Below are 20,089 nucleotides of genomic sequence, written 5' to 3'. Positions count from 1 at the left end.
CAACAGAAATCAAAACCACAATGAGATACCACCTCACACCTTTCAGAATGGCTAAAATTAACAACTTAGGAAACAACAGATGCTGATGAGGATGCAGAGAAAGAGGATCTCTTTTGCACTGCTGGTGGGAATGCAAACTGGTATAGCCACAGTGGAAAAGAGTATGGAGGTTCCTCAAAAAATTAAAAATAGTACAACCCAGCAATTGCACTATTAGGTATTTATCCAGAGGATATAAAAATGCTGAATTCGAAGGGGCACATGCACCCCAAAGTTTATAGCAGCACTATCAACAACAGCCAAATTATGGAACGAGCCCAAATGTCCATCAACTGATGAATGGATAAAGAAGATGTGACACACACACACACACACACACACACACACACACACACACACACACAATGGAATACTACTCAGCGATGAAAAAGAATGAAATCTTGGGACACTTGGGTGGCTCAGTTGGTTAAGCATCAGACTTTGGCTCAGGTCATGATCTCATGGTTTGTGGGTTCGAGACCCATATTGGGGTCTGTGCTGACAGCTCAGAGGCTGGAGCCTGCTTCGGATTCTGTATCTCCCTCTCTCTCTCCCCCTCCCCTGTTCATGCTCTGTCTCTCAAAAATAAATGTCAAAAACTTTTTAAAAAGGAATGAAATCTTGCTTGCCATTTGCAACAATGCGGATGGAACTAGAGTCTATTATGCTAAGCAAAATAAGAGAAAGGCAGATATATGACTTCACTTATATGTGGAATCTGAGAAAAACAACAGATGAGCATAGGGGAAGGGAAGGAACAATAAGGTAAAAACAGAGGGAGGCAAACCATAAGAGACTCTTAAAGACAAAGAACAAGCTGAGGGTTGCTGGAGGGGAGATTGGTGGGGGGATGGGTTAAATGAGTGATGGGCTTTAAGGAGGGCATTTTTGGGGATGAGCACTGGGTGTCATATATAAAAGAGCAATCACTGGGTTCTACACCTGAAGCCAAGACTACACTGTATGTTAACTAACTAGAATTTGAATTTTTTAAAAAAGTGAAACTATTCTTTGGTATTTTCCAATTCCCTTTCAGCATCTGTTTACCTCTTTCTGGTGCTGTCCCCACCTCAGTACCCTCCACCTCTGGTCCATTATTGGGCTCAATACTATACTTCCCCACAGCAAAACTGGCTGCCTCAGCTGTAATCCTTTGTGCTACTTGACTGAATTAAGGATACAGCCTCCCCTAATTGATCTCCCTCTTTCTGATTTTGTTACCCTTCTGATTTATTCCTCCCCAAATCACCAGAATGATCTTTCTAAAAGCCAATTCTTCAAATAACTTCTGGGCTCATGTTGTAACAAAAGCTTCCTGAAAACAGAGTACAAACAAGTCCTTCTACCTCTGTATTATCACTACCTATACCCTCCCCTCTAGCTACAGAACCTACTTTTTTCCCCTTACACCTTTGTTCAGATTGTCCTCACTGCCCGGGGTGCCATTCTGTTTCCTACTTTTCATCTCTGGCACCTCAGCACCTACCATACTACATGCTGAATGAGTGAATGAATCAAGTGGCAATGAGGAAAAATGAAATATGGCCTTTTGTAGCAAAGTGCTCAACAATTCTTAATGGACCTGTGGTTTATTCTCTCAGGGGACTGCCAGGATCCATCCAGTTTTGTTGTGAAACAAAATAAAAGAACACACAGAAGGACACCAACAGCTGAGAGAAGCCTGATGTGTGATGTCTGAAAATACCATTCCACACTCTAAAAGCCCCGATCCCTAATGGTGGAATTTCAGATAATGTGACAAGCTAGGGAGAAAAAGGGAAGTGTCTAACACTGACTGAAATCTTACTACATTAAATGCTTAGATATTCATTTATTATTATTCTGTTCTGTTCCAGAATATACTTAAATGGTTCAGTGTGCTAGGTCTATCTTACTTACTTGGGCTTTCTTTCCAATTACAGATGGGATGCTGAGACTAAGATTGAGTAGCCTACATAAGTTCATGTTATGAGTGAGAAGGGGGGTCAGACCTATCTGACTTTGAAGCTTCCATTCAATTATAGTATTACATTGCTGGCACCTTAAAATCAAGACATGTAAGAAACGACCTGCTTTTCCAATGTAAGGCTGCCGACTTACTGCCTTACCTGCAATTTAGAAATCCTCAGAATCTCTTCTCTCTCAAAGTCTTAAACAGTCTTATGCACACTAAAAATAAATGCTCAAGAAACGTTTACAGACTGATTTTAAATGAGATGTTAAATAAAACAAGGAAAACAGTTTGGGGGTGGAAAGTTCCTATTAATGGTTTGAGTGGTAGGTAGGAAACACTATACCTATTATATTAATTAAGGCAACTATATTATTTTAGATAATATTTTACCAATGGGCATACCTAACATCCTTGGTCAAGCTGTCTGTTTATTCCAGGGGGACCACACATACTCTAGATTTATTTGGTCACTGACACAGAAGTACAGAGCAGAGCCATCTACTCTGGTCCTAAGAAATAGATGATCCCTATAAACATTGGGGTACAAGTGCCCCTATGCATCAGCACCCCTGTATCCCTTGGGTAAATTCTTTCAACAATAGCCAAATTATGGAAAGAGCCTAAATGTCCATTAACTGATGAATGGATAAAGAAGATGTGGTTTATATATATAATGGAATACTACTTGGCAATGAAAAAGAATGAAATCTGGCCTTTTGTAGCAACATGGATGGAACTGGAGAGTGTTATGCTAAGTGAAATAAGTCATACAGAGAAAGACAGGTACCATATGTTTTCACTCACATGTGGATCCTGAGAAACTTAACAGAAGACTATGGGGGAGGGGAAGGGAAAAAAATTTTAGAGAGGGAGAGAGCCAAAACATAAAAGACTCTTAAAAACTGAGAACAAACTGAGGGTTGATGGGGGGGTGGGAGGGAGGGGAAAGTGGGTGATGGGCATTGAGGAGGGCACCTGTTGGGATGAGCACTGGGTGTTGTATGGAAACCAATTTGACAGTAAATTTCATATTAAAATATATATATGTGTGTGTGTGTGTGTGTGTGTGTGTGTGTGTGTGTGTGTGTATATATATATATATATATATATATATATATATATATATACATATACATATATATATAAAAGGAAAGAAAGAAAGAAAGGCCCCACAACAGGGTGATCAATTCTGATCTTCTACACAATCAGGCAGAGCCTCTTTTGTCAAAGGTTTACAACTGAAAATTACCATTTTCAAATATAAGTGAGCTGAAATTGATTCTGATCTCTTGTCCTTCAGCCAATTAGGAGGATTCTACTTATCTAGGATGGCTGAATATACAATTAATCCATCATTGTCAACACTAAAATATGCTATGTATTTTAAAAAGCCTTGATTCAGCTGTCCCTATGAGAAATAACTAGCAAAATTTCATCAGTATCATGAGCAAACAGAAAAAAAATGTATACATACTTCAGACTTTAATATACTCTTCAGCTTGTTAACCTCCAAATTAGTATCTTGGACCTTCTGTTTTATGTCGTTAAGTTCATTATGTGTATCATTCAATTTTTTAGACAGGGCCTATAAAGAAAAATATAGCTAGATTTGACAACAAAAAATAAAAATAGAAACGTTCTCTATGTCAAAACCACTATTAATTTTAAATATTTATAGTAAATGTGATAAATAAAATTTAGTATACCTAATATATAAAGCTCATAAAAACCAAAAACACCTCAGCTCTTCATGCTTTCTAATATCACATTCTTTGCCATAACTCCTTCCAGTGAGTTGAAGTCTATTTAACCACATTTCTATCTAATCTTGCCTTCACAATTTTTTTTTTTTTTTTTTTTTTTTTTTTTGGCTATTTGGACAATAAACAACAGGACACAAATTGAAAATCTGTGCTTGAAAATTGTTTATTTATTGGGACTTCCTGCTTGTTGCTCTTGGAAATACTGCAACAATCACCATGTGAATAAGTCTGGGCAAGGCTGTGAGATAATGGGAGACATGTGGCCAGTCACCCCACTAGCAAAAAAATAAAACAAAACAGAAAACACATGAATCCAAATAGTAAATGAGCAAAGAACCCAACAGACAATTCACAAAAAGGAAGCCCAAGGGCATAGTACTTGAAAAAAGTTAAAATTTATAAGTAATAAAAAAAGATTTTAATTTTCTAAACTTTTAAAATTTTACTAATTTTAAATAATTTTTTAAAATGAAATACTATTTTGTCTATCGAATTAGCAAAGAATTAAAGTTATTCTGTTAAACCCAGGAATGAGCATTTCCATGTATCTTGAAATAAACAAAATTTGCAAAAGCAAATCTGTTATCTGCTATCTACAATCTACATCAGGAGACATTTTTAAATGCTCATAAGAGCAGGAATGACAAGTATGTTGCTTTTTGTTGAAGGTGGGAGATAGATTCATGAAATTTGAATCTGTCCACTTTTGACATTTGAAAATGTCCACTTAGAAAGGCTTTTTTTTTAATTAAAAAAAGAAACCTCATAAGCTTTGATTTAATTTAAAACTAAATCTAGTGAATGAAATTAATGAAAAGAATGTTCACTAAGGCATTATTTGTCATGATGACAATATCTATGTACGTTAAGTAAATGAAGGCAGTAAATAACAGTATCTACACAGTGGCATAACCATATACATTATGTATCTGCCTATGAGAAATTGTTTAGAATAATTTTTAATAACAGAGGAAAATATCCATCTATATTTAGTGAAAAAGTCAGGATAAAACACTAAAAATACTTCATACCAATTTGTTAGAAATTGTGGTATTGAGGATGAGATTTTTTTTTAAAGGTTTCTGTTTTCCAAATTTGCTGTGATCTGGGTTTTAACTTGTGGTCCACAAAGGGATCCAACTTCTACCCGTGGGCCTATAACCCAAACAAAGGAAAAAACTACTCTTGAACAAATGTAAATTGTTATAACACCAATTTATTCTGATTATAAAAAATGTTTATGAAGTTTTAACAAAGCAAGGGAGTTCTTATGATGTCACAGTAAGCAAGTAACAGCAACAAGATATTTGTCCAGTGATTGTGCTAGACACTCCAATGAGTACTTTCTAGGCATGTTCTCATTTCCTCTCCATTTTTACATATATAAACTGAGACTCAGGAAAGTTTAATGGTATGATCACACAGCCAAGCAGGGTATTCAAACTTATGAGTCTTAAATACTCCAGGCCTTATCATGTAGGAAAAACCATGATATAAAGTGGTGTGTGGTTTTATCCCACTTACATTAAAAAGTTCATTATGTAAATTAAAAATATTTAACAATTAAAAATACAGACTTCTATGATGCAGACTAAACACACTGAGAGTGACAGCAAGTGGGGGAGTCATTTAGACTGAATCATTTTAAGAGGGGAAAAAAGCTTCCAAATAGAGTTTTTTAACGTTCAAATTAAAATACTGATATTAGAAATGAAAAGAGTGGATAAACTGAAATATATTGTCTTAGAAAGAGAATAATTATAAAAGAAAATTTCCCAAGTAGAATCACAGTGCTAAGGAGGACCAAAATATGTGGCATAGTCCATACATATATTCGTCCTTAAAGAGAATAATAGTCCACCAAATAAATCTACCCCTTTCTTAAAAGTTTCTGAAGGTTTTTCTCTTCCTTTGTAGATTTGTTCAAATATTTATCCTTCAGTAAGGAAGTACTTCCTAAGATTTAATACAAAGCTATTATATCACCACTCTCTCCTTTAATACTTCATGTTTGAGAATTTCATTTATAAAATATGAGGCATAATCTGCAGAGTAAAGGCAAAAAAAAATGGCTGATTCCAAAGCCTGAGGTCTTCTACAAAATAAAATGAGGACTGAGAATCAGAATAAAACAAAAATTTTTCTTGGAGAAGAAAGATTCTAGGAACAAGTATACCTGGTTTTCTTGTTTGGCTTTAGAAAATTGTTCTTGGACAGTATCATTCTCATGAGCCAAGATATCTCTTTCCCTGGCAATCTGAGCCAGCTCATCATTTGTTTCATCCAATTGCCGACGCATTCTGGAAATGTCTTGTTCACACATAATTAGGGCTTCAGTAGACTGTCTATTTCACAAATCAGATAGTACATAAAAAGAGACATTTTATCAAAAACAGAATAACAAATTCTCATAAGACAGAAGTTGGACAGTTAGATGAAAACGTTTGATGTTTTAAATACATTTAAATTTTAAATACAGTCCATTGGAGTTTCTCAATGTTTCCCATATTTCACTCTAAAAAAGGATGCTAAATATACATAATAGTCAATGATTTGCTAAGTATTTCAAAACTTCTAATACTCCAGTATAAGAAAGTCTTCATTCTACCTCTGGCTGCTATAGCTTTGTCTCCTTTGCAGGTTCCCAGTCCTCTGCCATCCTAAAAATTAATGGTTCTCAGGGATGAACCCTTAGCCTCCTGATTCTTCTCACCCTTATCTCAGAAAATCCTATTCAGGGGCACCTGGGTGGTTCGATCGGTTGAGTGTCCAACTTGACTCAGGTTGTGATCTCACGGTTCATGAGTTCACACCCTGCAATGGGTTCTCTGCTGTCAGCACAGAGCCTTCTTTGGATCCTCTGTCTTCCTCTCTCCCTGCCCCTCTTCTGCTTGCACTCTAGCTCTCCCTCTCTCAAAAAGAAGTAAACATTAAAAAATACATATTAAAAAAAAAAGAAAATCCTGTTCATAGCCATGGCTCCTAGCCCCATCTTCAGATGATTCTGAAATCTTATTTCCAGCCTCTTCCTCTTCCTTAACACTCCAAACTCATATTTAACTGCTTACTAGACACATCTATAAGAAAGCCTCAAAGGCTCTTCAAATCCAGAGGAAATCGTGTGTTTCCACATACTTTCATAATGTTGAATATTCATCCCCAGCCAGAAACCTGGCATTCTCCTAGATTCTCCTCCTCACAAGAAGCCCATCACTCCTGTCTCCCAATCCCTCCATCCTATCTATCATCATCTCTTTGGCTCAGTAATCTAGCACAAAAATCTCCTTAATTTCCTTTAATGATTTCTTATTGTCCAAAAGATAACATTAAGACTCATTTGTCTATACCACAAGCCTCTGCCTATTTAGCCTTTCCCTCCATCACTTCTCTTACCCTTTGGGTTCCAGCACACTCAACTACTTGTCATTCAAGAGGCTCTTGAACATGATCTGGGGTTCTTTGCTATTCTCTTTACCTTGAATGCCCTTCCCATTCCTTTACTTGGCTAACACCATATTTTCTTTTACTTCCATACACAGACTTGTGCCTCCTTTCAAACATTAGAAAGTTATCACCTGAGGTGCCTGGGTGGCTCAGTCGGTTAAGCATCTGCCTCTTAATCTTGGCTCAGGTTATATGACCTCACGGTTCATGAGTTCGAGCCCTGCATCAGGTTACGCATTGTCTATGCAGAGCCTGCTTGGGATTTTCTCTCTGTCCCTCCCTTGCTTGCATGCTCTCTCTCTCTCTCAAAATAAATAAATAAACTTTAAAAAAAAAGTTATCACCTTATACATAACACTAACCCCCTTGTCTCCTACTGTCTTTGTACCTAACATAGTATTTTGTCCCCAATAAATCTCAAATTCTTGTTGAATGATTTACCTTGATGCCTGTTCCATCTCAGCAATGATATTCTTCATGCCTGAAATGGTCTTTTCCTTGAAAAGTAATATAAGTATTAAATAAATAATATTGTAATCTATTTCTCTTAAAACTGAGTGAACAAAAAAAAATTTCTCCTCCCTTTTTGATTTCCATTTGGTTTTAAACATTTATGTTCTATTCTTCTTTTCTATACTTTAAAACTAAAGCCTAATATATCGGTCTGAGTATTTGTACTGGATAAAAACAAGATTATGTTGACTAAAGACTACACTTACGTGCACTAATATGGGATCAGTATATCAAATATTTTGTTAAAATGTTTTGTGTTGTCATGCAACTACACAAGGATCCCATAAGCACCCTGTTTTTGTTGGCAAACTAGTAGTTTGGCATTGGAGTGTTGTATACTGGGAATATAAAACCCAGGAATGTGGATCACATAAAACTAATTTTAGTTCTTAGGAATAATAACTTTGATCAAGTAAATTATTTATATTAGTCATTGACGATATCTTCAAAAAGCTGTTCCAATTGAATTACTTATAAAAGGGTACTATTAATTTTAGATGTGAGCTAATAAAGAGATAAACGTTAAGCCTAGAGAAAAGGTATAAAAAAATAAACTACTGACATTCTCCTTTTTCAAGGATGTGTGAGAGTAGAATTAATGGAGTCAGTTAAGGCTGAAATGATCTTAATGTCATTAATACCACTCCTACACCTCCTCCTTTTAAAACTCTCATTGATCCTGAACTAGTTATAGGTAACTATACACAGATACTTAGGGCTAACGTTAGATCTAAAAAAAGTATGAAGTTATTCTTTCACTAAATAACTATATTTCATTTTGCCCTTTGAATTTTCAAATCCTTAGTAACCAAGTAGCAAGATAAACTAAACCTAGATTTCCCAACAAGTCTTGTTTCTGTTCTTTAGAGACAGTTAGTCGTGTGTGTGTGTGTGTGTGTGTGTGTGTGTGTGTGTGTGTGTTATCTTCCTTTATTCATGTGCTCCTCTCCAGGTTATTTTTAGCTCCATTTTCCCATTCTGCTTTCTGGTAGAATGGTGCAGAGTCCACAATGGGCAGTAATGGATATCAGGGTATGGTTAAAATGGCTATTAGTAAAGCAGTTAAACTGCTTTAAAAAGCACAGGCCAAAAAAAGAGAAATTCTGCTTAAAATGGAATATTTACACAAGGTTTAAAATACAACAATACATTTCTAAATAAACTCTGAAAAACTAATTGAACGTCTAGTGTTTCTAAAAGCAATTACTTGGTTAAGCTTTAAATATGGTTTATAAGTCTATATAGGACTTCTCTTTATCAGTAGAAATTCATATTGAAAGTAAGATGCTCTGAGAACATTGTCAAGCATCCAGGACAACAAAATTACTGGGTAGAATCTAGTAATATATCCTATTAGCCTATTTTTCTCTTACTATGACCCTAATACCATCATTTCTCAAATTGCTGAAATCTAACCCATCATTATCAATTTAATATTCCTCGTACAACCTCAATATGCTTATCCAGAGATAAAGACTCAAGTTAATTATTAAAAATTCAATCTGAACAGGATGGTAAAAGAAACAAACTAAAATGTTACACAAGTAGTTCTATCTTTTATTATTCAAAAATATGTGAACTTGCTGTTGAGTTTTCTAACTTTAATTGGTAGCAAGTAGTAGAACATCTTTTAAAACTATGATTACCAGAAAAAAATTTCCCCTTATTCATTATAATGTAGACTTTCTCCGCATCAATTTATTTCTGTCATCTCCAGATTAGACTGTAACATTACTGCTTTTCACTTAAGGGTATTTGTAAATTCAGCTCTGAGATATCACTGTAGAGAACATTTCCTCTTTTGAATGTCTAACACTGTTTTAAAAGTTATTTTTCCTTCAGAGGATGGATGTGTTTATATTCATGATCTTATATGAAGTTCTTGATATTGAAAATAGACTTGCAACTCAATATTCTTTGTGAAGAAAAAATTAATGTCAGTACATGTTAGCAAAATTGAAGAAATATGAAATATTAGATATAACAGAGGTAAATGATTCAAAAATTTCTAAATAATTTGTTTCTAATTGTTTTTAAAGAAAATCATGTTGACTATTAAAAAACTGGTCTGAATACAATAAGAAACTCCACCCACCCAAAACCCCATAAAATTAAAATAAAAAAATTATTAAGGGGCGCCTAGGTGGCTCAGTCAGTTAAGCATCCGACTTCAGCTCAGGTCATGATCTCACAGTTGTGGGTTTGAGCCCCATGTCAGGCTCTGTGCTTACAGCCCAGAGCCTGGAGCCTACTTCAGATTCTGTGTCTCCCTCTCTTTCTGCCCCTCCCCTGCTCACACTCTGTCTCTCTCTCAAAAATAAATAAACATTTAAAAAATTTTTAAATTATTAAGGCATAACTATAAAATAATAAGTCAGTGTTTTCAACAAATTTAATTTACTATCCCATGGATAGCAAGATTTCAGTTGTGCTCATGATTCCCAAATCTATTAACTTCACTTCAACTTACTCTCCAAACTTAAAAATCCAAAAGCCTATGAATATTTCAACTACATCCCAAAGACATGTCAATAATCTTCCTCTGTAAGCCTGTTATATTTCTGTTTCCTGCTTCATGCACAGGAACTATCCATGTGGTCCCTAAGTCAGAAAGCACATCTCATCAATCTTCCTTAAAACTCTATTTCTCTCATGGATACTACCACTATCCTAATACAATTCTTATTTTACTTGTAGCTACTGTCCTTGTCATTATTCTCATTTCCCTATAAATCCATCCTTTACATGGACTAACAAGTAACAGAATATTTGTTTCAAAATAAGGATCTAATTGTGACATTTCATTTACATTATTTCAATAATCCTCTACATCCATGATGATAGAGTCTAAACTCAGTATTATACATATTTCTATGATTTGTTGCTTATCTGTCCCATCTCAACTTTTACCCCCCAGCCCTGCTCCCATACTGACCTTTCCTAAATTCTCTTATGAAAGCCACTGGGCTTTCATTGAAGCTGCTTTGTCTGTCTGAATCATCCTTTTTCTCATTGTTCCCTTTCTCTAAGTCTTGTCCTGGCTATTCCTAGTCATCACAGGGCAGTCCAGGTCCCATCACTTCCTGGAAGGCTCTCTAGAGATCTTCCTTCTCCCCAATCCAATCCCCAGGGTGAATTAGGTGTGTTTATGCCTAACTCTAATGGCACATTGTACACACATCACTATGGCACTTAGCGCACTCCATCATGATAACATCTTAATTTATCTTTCTCCCAATCATATTATAGGCTTTTGGAAGTCATGACCACTCACCCTCAGTTTCTTTCTTTTTTTTTTTTTTTTCAACGTTTATTTAATTTTGGGACAGAGAGAGACAGAGCATGAATGGGGGAGGGGCAGAGAGAGAGGGAGACACAGAATCGGAAACAGGCTCCAGGCTCTGAGCCATCAGCCCAGAGCCCAACGCGGGGCTCGAACTCACAGACCGCGAGATCGTGACCTGGCTGAAGTCGGACGCTTAACCGACTGCGCCACCCAGGCGCCCCTCACCCTCAGTTTCTAACATTATACCTGGAACATGTCAATAAGTGTTTGTTGGATGGATGGATGGATGGATGGATGGATGGATGGATGGATAAATGAATGAATTCGATCCCTTAGAGAGGGAAAAGACCTTATTCCAATCATGCTGCCTTTGCTTAAACCATCTGTAGAAAACAGTTTAGGAATTACCTTCAGAACTGGTTTATGAAATAGAAAAGGGTATTAATATTTCCCTGCCTTTTTGGCAACACTTTTGCTATTATTGTTTAAACAACAAAAAATGTGGGATGGAGATTATCATCCAGTGTTATTCACCAGCTACATATAATCTATTCTCAAAGGCTGAGGATGATGTAAAAAAGGGCTCCTAGTTTTGAGCACAATTACAAAGGCGGTTTTAATGTTCTTAATGTTTACTGCTTCCTAAGATGGCTACCTGAAAATATAAGTTCTGGTGTTCTTTTACAAAGAAATCAGTTTTACTGCTTTATTACCATGCTTCACATTTTGATACTTGAAATAGTTGTTGTAATGAGTGTTAATCACAAATAATGAGAGAAAATCAATTTAAAAATATTAGTGGATTTGAACACAAAGTTCCTAAGAGTATCTGGAAAAATTTCAAAATCAGATTTTACAGTTTCAGCTCTCTAGGAAAAAATTTGAGAAAATCCTATTATTTTATTCAGACTCAAGTCCAAACATTTCTTTTAAACCACAGTTCTCAGAACATACTTTCATTGCCAAACTCTCTCCAAGGGATGCAATGTTCTCAGATTTTTTATCCAAACATGCTTGTAGGCATTCCTTTTCTTTAGCCAGATCATTGAGGGTTGCACCAAGAATGCTGATTTCTTCTCTCTGGGCAATACTTTGCCTGGTAAAATTATCTAAATATGTAATCATAAAGGCATTGTTTTAATCAAGATAATTTTTTTCCAACTCAAGCAAATTGAAATACTTTTCAAAGTAAGTTCTCCTGTATTATGTTCAATGACTGCAAATAAGTACTGTATCCCAAATAAAAAATGGCTTTTGTTGTTAGTGATTAAAAACTAAGATGAATCATGAAATTCCAAACGACACATAAATGTAAAAGCACAATTAACACATTTAAATTAGAACAGCAAAGGAAAGCTCTATATCACAAGTTCTCAAAGTAGATTTACACGTGTGGTAGGGGAGGAGAGGGTGAATGGACAAAATGAGTGGAATATTAAAACAAACTGTGACTTTTCTCCCTCTAATTTCCCCTCCCTCTAGCCTAGAATCACTGTTGCATGTAAGTTGGTAACTACAAGATCTTAATAAATAATTAATTAGGTCATTTTCAGAATCAAATGTCTCCTGATATTCTGACTTTTCTAAAGCAGGGTTATAAAAATTCCTAGGGAAAAAAACATCACAGGAAGTCTGATTCAATTTGTGATAACACCAGCAAACCAATGTCAATGTTGAAGACCTGACTGAATGGTATAAAATAATGGTTTTCAAGTTGTGGGTTCTCATCCAGCACCATTGGCATCATCTGGGAACTTGTCAGAAATATAAATTCTTGGGTCCCACACCAGACCCACTGAATCAGAAATTCTGAGTGGGCAGAGCAATTTATGTTTTAACAAGTACCCCTCCCAAATGACTTTAATGCCTAACAAAGTTTGAGAAGCACTTGAGGAAATTAGTTAAGATACAAAAGCCTTGGCCATATCTTGCTTCAAAGAGCCTAGCTCCAGTGATGTTTATTAGCACTCCAGGTGATTCTAACACACACCAAGTTTGAAAACCACTGTCGAGAGCTCTACAAGGGAAGTTCTGCTAGACCTCTATGTAAATCCTTCCAACAGACGTCCAGTGCAGTGCTAGGAGAGGCAGCACCATATACTAAGAGGATGATCTATATAGTACTTGAGAATACATCATGTCCCTTTTCCAGAGAGCACTGTCATTAAGGCAAAACGCACATTTTGGGTGTTCAGATATTTGAGTCCATTCCCACTGGCATTAAATAAATAAATTTAAAAACTCTAAAATAGCTCTAGTATCTCCTAGCTTTAAAAAAAAAAAAATCTCAGTTTCACATCCTGCTCAAGCTACCACGCCATTTTTCTGCTTCTGTTAATAGGTAAGCTTTAAAAGACTTCTATTCTCTCCTGTCCCTACTTCTTCATTTCCCAATTATTCCTCAACCTACTCCATCTTCCCCATCCAATAGTCCATTCACACTTTTTTGTCAATGTGACAAAACCCTGCAATGTGCCAAATCCAATCAATAATTTTTCATCTTCATCTTATTTTGCTTCTCAAACATATCTGACAATTGATCTTACTCTCCTTGTAAAAATATTTTGCTCTCTTGCCTCCCAAAATAACACTCACTTCCGGGTTTTCTTCCTACTTCTTTGGCTTCTTCTTACTCAGTCCTGGATCCTCTTCTCCTCATTCTCTATATCTTCCCTAGGCAATTTCATGGTTTTAAAATATCATTTATATACTGATGTGCCCCAAATGTATATCTTTAATTTAGATTTATCTTCTGAGATAAAAACTTATCTATTTAACTGCTTACCTTACATTCTTACCTAGACTTAAAATATCCAAAAATGAGTTCTTTAGTATTTCTTTTTTATAGTTCTGTTGTAATATTTCCTATCTCAATAAAAAGAACCTCCACTAATCTAATGGTTTATGCCAGGCATTTTTGAACTACAAAATAGGAACTTAAAAATATTGCCCATTTACGGGGCACCTGGGCACCTGGGCGGCTCAATCGGTTAAGCATCCAACTTTGGCTCAGTTCATGATCTCACAGTCTGTGAGTTCGAATCCCATGTTGGACTCTGTGCTGATAGCTCAGAGCCTAGTGCCTGCTTCGGATCCTGTGTCTCCCTCTCTCTCTGCCCCTCCCCTGCTTGCACTCTGTCTCTCAAAAATAAATAATAAACGTTAAAAAAAAATTTAAATAAATTGCCCATTTTGGGGTGCCTGGGTGGCTAAGTTGATTAAGCATCTGACTCTTGATTTTGGCTCAGGTCATGGGATCAAGCCCCACATAGGGGCTCCATGCTGGGTGTGGAGCCTGCTTAAGATTCTCTCTCCCTCTCCCCCTCTTCTCCACTGGTGTGCTCTCTCTTCTATCTCTCTCTCTCTCAAAAAACAATATATTCCCTGTTTTTAAATGGGCTTTTTTATAGTCTTAACAAAAATTTTACTTTACAGTTATAAGTAGATTAAGTTATGACCATAGAGATCCTGGTAAGAAACATAAATAGGTCACTTTATAAAAACAATTTTCTCTGAACCCAAGTGATAAAACAGATATAGCCAAATAAACATATGTATGCTTTCCACCAAAAGTAATACACAGATAGGTACCATGTTTCATTATAATAGCTATGGACAAGCCACAATGGTACGAGTTGTAAATTTATAAGCATTCATCATAAATTTACAAAGTGTCACTGCTTTGTTTAGCTATTCCTTCATTCAAAAATATGATGCCCTGTCTAAGTATTTGTGGTCCTAAATATAAGGAAAAATTTTTACTATCAAAAAAACCCCCACATTTTTCACTATTTTTGATTCATAAACTTTTAATTTATGGGCCTATTTCCAAGTTTCTCTATGTTATAACTGAAAAGAACAAAACATATTTTCTATCAGACTTTAAAAAAAAATAATAATATATATATGTATATATATATATTAGGAAAAAAACTCACCAATTTTTTCATCCAAGCACATAATTTTCTCCTGAGTAAGCTGTAGTTCATATTTTTTCTTAGCAAGATGTCGCTGAGTATCAGAAAGATCTTTTTCTGTGTTTTCATATAAAAGTCTGTAAACGTTTTAATAATAAAACTAATTCTGAAATTTTTATGCTTTATCAACTTTTTAGTGTATTTAAATCTAAAAACTGGTAAGCACAATAATACACATTTTTTTCTTTTTAGCATTTTCTTTATAATACTACATTGTAGGAAGTTTGGAGAAAAAGAGACCCTCAAATCCACCACTCCATAGAAAGCTACTATTAGCATTTTGGTGTTCACTTTTCAGTATTTTTTACAGTGTATATTTAAAGTTACCATACTATAAATTCAAAATTAAATCCTGAGTTTTTTCACTTACACTTAGTCTTTAATATTTTTCAGTCCTATAACACAGCCTTCCAAATCACCTTTTTCTTTTATTTTTTATATTAAATATAATTTATTCTCAAATTGGTTTCCATACAACACCCAGTGCTCATCCCAACAGGTGCCCTCCTCAATGCCCATCACCCACTTTCCCCTTTCTCCCACACCTCCATAAACCCTCAGTTTATTCTCAGTTTTTAAGTCCCTTATGGTTTGCCTCCCTCCCTCTCTGTAACTTTTTTTTTCTCCCCCCTTCTACTCCCCCTTTGTCTTCTGTTAAGTGTCTCAGGATCCACATGAGTGAAAATATATGGTATCTGTCTTTCTCTGCCTGACTTATTTCACTTAGCATAATATCTTCCAGTTCCATCCATGTTGTTGCAAATGGCATGATTTCATTCTTTCTCATTGCCAAGTAATACTCCGTTGTATATATAAACCACATCTTCTTTATCCATTCATCAGTTGATGGACATTCAGGATCTTTCCATAATTTGGCTATTGTTGAAAGTGCTGCTATAAACATTGGGGTACAAGTGCCCCTATGCATCAGCACTCCTGTATCCCTTGGGTAAATTCCTAGCAGTGCTATTGCTGAGTCATAGGGTAGATCTATTTTTAATTTTTTGAGGAACCTCCACACTGTTTTCTAGAGCGGCTACACCAGTTTGCATTCCCACCAAGAGTGCAAGAGGGTTCCTGTTTCTCCACGTCCTCGCCAGCATCTGCAGTCTCCTGATTTGTTCATTTTAGCCACTCTGACTGGCGTGAGGTGATATCTCAGTGTGGTTTTGATTTGTATTTCCCTGATGAGGAGTGACGTTGAGCATCTTTTCATGTGTCTGTTGGCCATCTGGATGTCTTCTTTAGAAAAATGTCTATTCATGTCTTCTGCCCATTTCTTCACTGGATTATTTGTTTTTTGGGCATGGAGTTTGGTGAGTTCTTTATAGATTTTGGATACTAGCCCTTTATCCGATATGTCATTTGCAAATATCTTTTCCCATTCCATTGGTTGCCTTTGTACAGAAATCGGTTACATTTTTATACACAAATAATGAAGCAACAGAAAGAGAAATAAAGAAACTGATCCCATTCACAATTGCACCAAGAAGCATAAAATACTTAGGAATAAACCTAATCAAAGATGTAAAAGATCTGTATGCTGAAAACTATAGAAAGTTTATATGAAGGAAATTGAAGAAGATACAAAGAAATGGAAAAACATTCCATGCTCATGGATTGAAAGAATAAATATTGTTAAAATGTCAATACTACCCAAAGCGATCTACACATTCAATGCAATCCCAATCAAAATTGCACCAGCATTCTTCTCCAAGCTAGAACAAGCAATCCTAAAATTTGCATGGAACCACAAAAGATCTGGAATAGCCAATGTAATATTGAAGAAGAAAACCAAAGAGGGAGGCATCACAGTTCCAGACTTTAGCCTCTACAAAGCTCTACAAGAGCTTTAGCTCTTACAAAGCTGTAATCATCAAGACAGTGTGGTATTGGCACAAAAACAGACACAAAGACCAATGAATAGAATACAGACTCCAGAATTGGACCCACAAATGTATGGCCAACTAATCTTTGACAAAGCAGGAAAGAGTATCCAATGGAAAAAGACAGTCTTTAAAAAATGGTGCTGGGAGAACTGGACAGTAACATGCAGAAGAATGAAACTAGACCACTTTTTTACACCATTCACAAAAACAAACTCAAAATGGATAAAGGACCTGAATGTGAGACAGGAAACCATTAAAACCCTAGAGGAGAAAGCAGGAAAAAACCTCTTTGACCTCAGACGCAGCAATTTCTTACTTGACACATCTCCAAAGGCAAGGGAATTAAAAGCAAAAATGAACTATTGGGACCTCATCAAGATATAAAACTTCTGCACTGCAAAGGAAACCAAATCACCCTTTTAAGGATGAAAAGTATTATATGAGCAATAGCCATTTCCTTCTAAGTAAATACAATCATTTATTTAAGTACTCCTCTATTATTAGACATTTAGGTTCATTTTGGTTTTTAACTATTACTAATAAATTTTTAATGAAAAGAATTTCATTCCACAAACATTTAGGAAGCTAGGGTGAAGTAGGTGGGCACTGGCTTTATCCTCAAGAAGTACATAGTCAATAAACAAACAAACAGACTATAATTTCTGGCAATACGGAAACTAGATAATCTGAAAGTTCCCTCAACACAAAACACTTAGACATACTGAATAAAATGAGCATCTCTTTAAATGTATAGAAAAATTTATTTTGTAAGAGAAATCAGAGCAGTAGGACTATGAACTAATGTTATATTATATGTGGTTGGGATTTCCCTGTCTCACTAGCCTAAGGTCTTATGTTTTAAATCAGAAACAGAAGATCAGGACAGAAATGTCCGCAACACAAGTATGAGAACTAAGATCCTCCACGTAAAGCTAATGAGAGCTACACTATTAGTGGAAAGGTCAAACTAGACAAAATCAGCTTGTCAACCATTACTAGGCACAGGATAACAGTAACAATTAAAAGTCTTTCTTTGGAATTCTTAACATCAAAACAAGAAATCTAAATAAAATCTGGTTCTAGGATGGTCTAGATCACTTAGTAGAATCTAGAACACTTAGTAGAAATAAACACATAACTTCTCTGACAAGATATACTCTCAACCCAGACACAGAACTAAACCTTAGATAAAGGCCTGTTGAAAACAAGCTCCCAATCCAAATTTCAAAATCATATTAAGGAATAACCCAAACTTAGTGTGAGTCAAGAAACCCAAAATTAGAGCCCTATAACTTCATATTATAACATTATCAAATAGAAACTTAAAAACAGATGTGCTTAAATACAAAGACATAGAATAATATATAATAAGAAAAAAGTCTAGATTTTTAAAAGAACCTAAAAGAACTTCAGGAAATTAAACTAAAATCATTGAAATTTTTAAAAAGAAACAATATCAACAGATAAGTTTAAGAACAAAATAAACACAGCTGAAGAGACAATTAGTAAGCTGGAAAAAAACAGATCAGAGGAAATTACCTATAATAGAGTACAGATAAAAAGAGAGAAAAATACAGAAGAGGTTAAGCAATATAAAGAAAAGAACAAGAAGGTCCAATATTCATCTAATTCCAGGATAGAATACACACAATATTCAAAGAAATAATGGCTAATAAAATATATAAAATCTTAGAATAAAGAATGACCAGTGAAAAATACAAACACCAATATTAAAGGAACATAAGTCCTGGGAAGAACAAAATAAATCTGTATCCATTAAGACAATTACAAATGGGGGAGGTGAAAAGATTTAATGGGAGTGAAGATTTCTACACTTAAACTGATAAATGTGGCACCAATAGACTGTGATGAGTTACATATGTAAAATGAAATACCTACACCAACAGAGAAAATATCTATACAGAGATACTAGAAAGTATTACAGATACATTAAAATGGAGTTCTAAAAATGTTCAAGTAACCCACAGAAAGGCAGGAAAAAAAAAGAAAAGAGGTAAGAAAAACAAATGGAGGGGTGCCTAGGTGGTTCAGTTGGGTGAGTGTCCAACTTCGGCTCAGGTCATGATCTAGTGGTTGATGAATTCTAGCCCAGCATCAGGCTCTGTGCTGACAGCTCAGAGCCTGGAGCCTGCTTCGGAATCTGTTTCTCCCTCTCTCTCTGCCCCTCCCCCACTCGTGCTCTGTCTCTGTCTCAAAAATAAACATTTAAAACAAAATTTAAGATTATTAAAAATAGAAAATTTCTGCTTCACTTAGTAACAATTTCAACTGTTCAGATCAATGCTTTCAGTGAGAACAAACTAGGAAAGCTGGGAAGCAGGTGGCAGCAGAGAGCTGGGGGTGAAGAATTACTTGAGCAAGATTTGAGAAGAGAAGACAAGAGAAGAGAAAAAGAAATAGGTAAGTCTGGAATATGATAATTGTTTTCCCCTAAAGAAATCTCTGACTCAGGGAAAGGTAGATAAGAGGCTGAAAAGCTGAGTAGCAACTGTGACAATTTCAAGAAGTTAGGGTACAAAAACAGGAGTCAAGTCCCACCAAGAAAGGGTAAAATACTGAGTAAACCACTGTCTCCTACACATACACATTTGTTTGGGACCCTGAATAGTTAAAACAAAAGATTTAAGCCCAGATTCAAATTATCTCAGTTCTGACAAAGCAAATTATATACATACATACCCCTCAAATTATCTCAGTTCTGACAAAAGCAAATACATATATCCTCTCTAGAGGAAAACAATATTCTGGTCTCAAATGATTTCTATACATTTTCATATTCAGTATTATATACTCAGTCAAAAATAACCAGACACACAGAAGACAACATCACATAACTGGAAAAAATAAGAGAAACAAAAGATAACAAGAATAGACTCAATAAAAATAGAACCATGCAGAATCAAGATAACGGAGTTATCAGAAACAGAACTTTAAAAAAAACAACTATGCTTAATATATCAAAGGAGAAAAAAAAGCCAAGATTGAAGATTTCTCAAGAGACTTGAAAATATATATTTTAAAAGTGTCAAATACAAATTCCAGAAATGAAAAATGCAAAAACCAAAATTAATTCAACTGATAAGGTTTAACAGCAAGTTCAACCACAGTCAAAGAGGAAATGAGTGAACTAGAAGAAAGGTCAGAAAAAAATTCAGAATACAGTATGAATGGGCAAAAGTAACATCTGAAATGAAAACAGTGGA

At 35.4% G+C, this 20,089-nt stretch overlaps 1 protein-coding gene across 10 annotated transcripts in view; it reads right to left on the bottom strand.

Moving 5' to 3' along the window:
• TSGA10 (testis specific 10) overlaps positions 1–20,089 on the bottom strand; it is a 166,595-nt gene that overhangs the window by 97,376 nt on the left and 49,130 nt on the right. For 9 of the 10 annotated variants that reach the window (XM_045445754.1, XM_045445749.1, XM_045445753.1 and 6 more), the window contains 5 exons: positions 14,938–15,053; positions 11,954–12,108; positions 7,642–7,697; positions 5,933–6,101; positions 3,468–3,578 (listed from right to left, as the gene is read on the bottom strand). In XM_045445754.1, the coding sequence (XP_045301710.1) occupies positions 3,468–3,578; positions 5,933–6,101; positions 7,642–7,697; positions 11,954–12,108; positions 14,938–15,053 (607 nt within the window). The remainder of the gene's footprint in view (positions 1–3,467; positions 3,579–5,932; positions 6,102–7,641; positions 7,698–11,953; positions 12,109–14,937; positions 15,054–20,089) is intronic. The other variant, XM_045445752.1, reaches the window with a different exon arrangement.

This window comes from Leopardus geoffroyi, chromosome A3, assembly GCF_018350155.1.
Source record: "Leopardus geoffroyi isolate Oge1 chromosome A3, O.geoffroyi_Oge1_pat1.0, whole genome shotgun sequence".
Lineage (NCBI taxonomy): Eukaryota > Metazoa > Chordata > Mammalia > Carnivora > Felidae > Leopardus > Leopardus geoffroyi.
The sequence above is the reverse complement of the archived record's forward strand: the minus strand, read 5'-3'. Positions and strand labels throughout refer to the sequence as shown.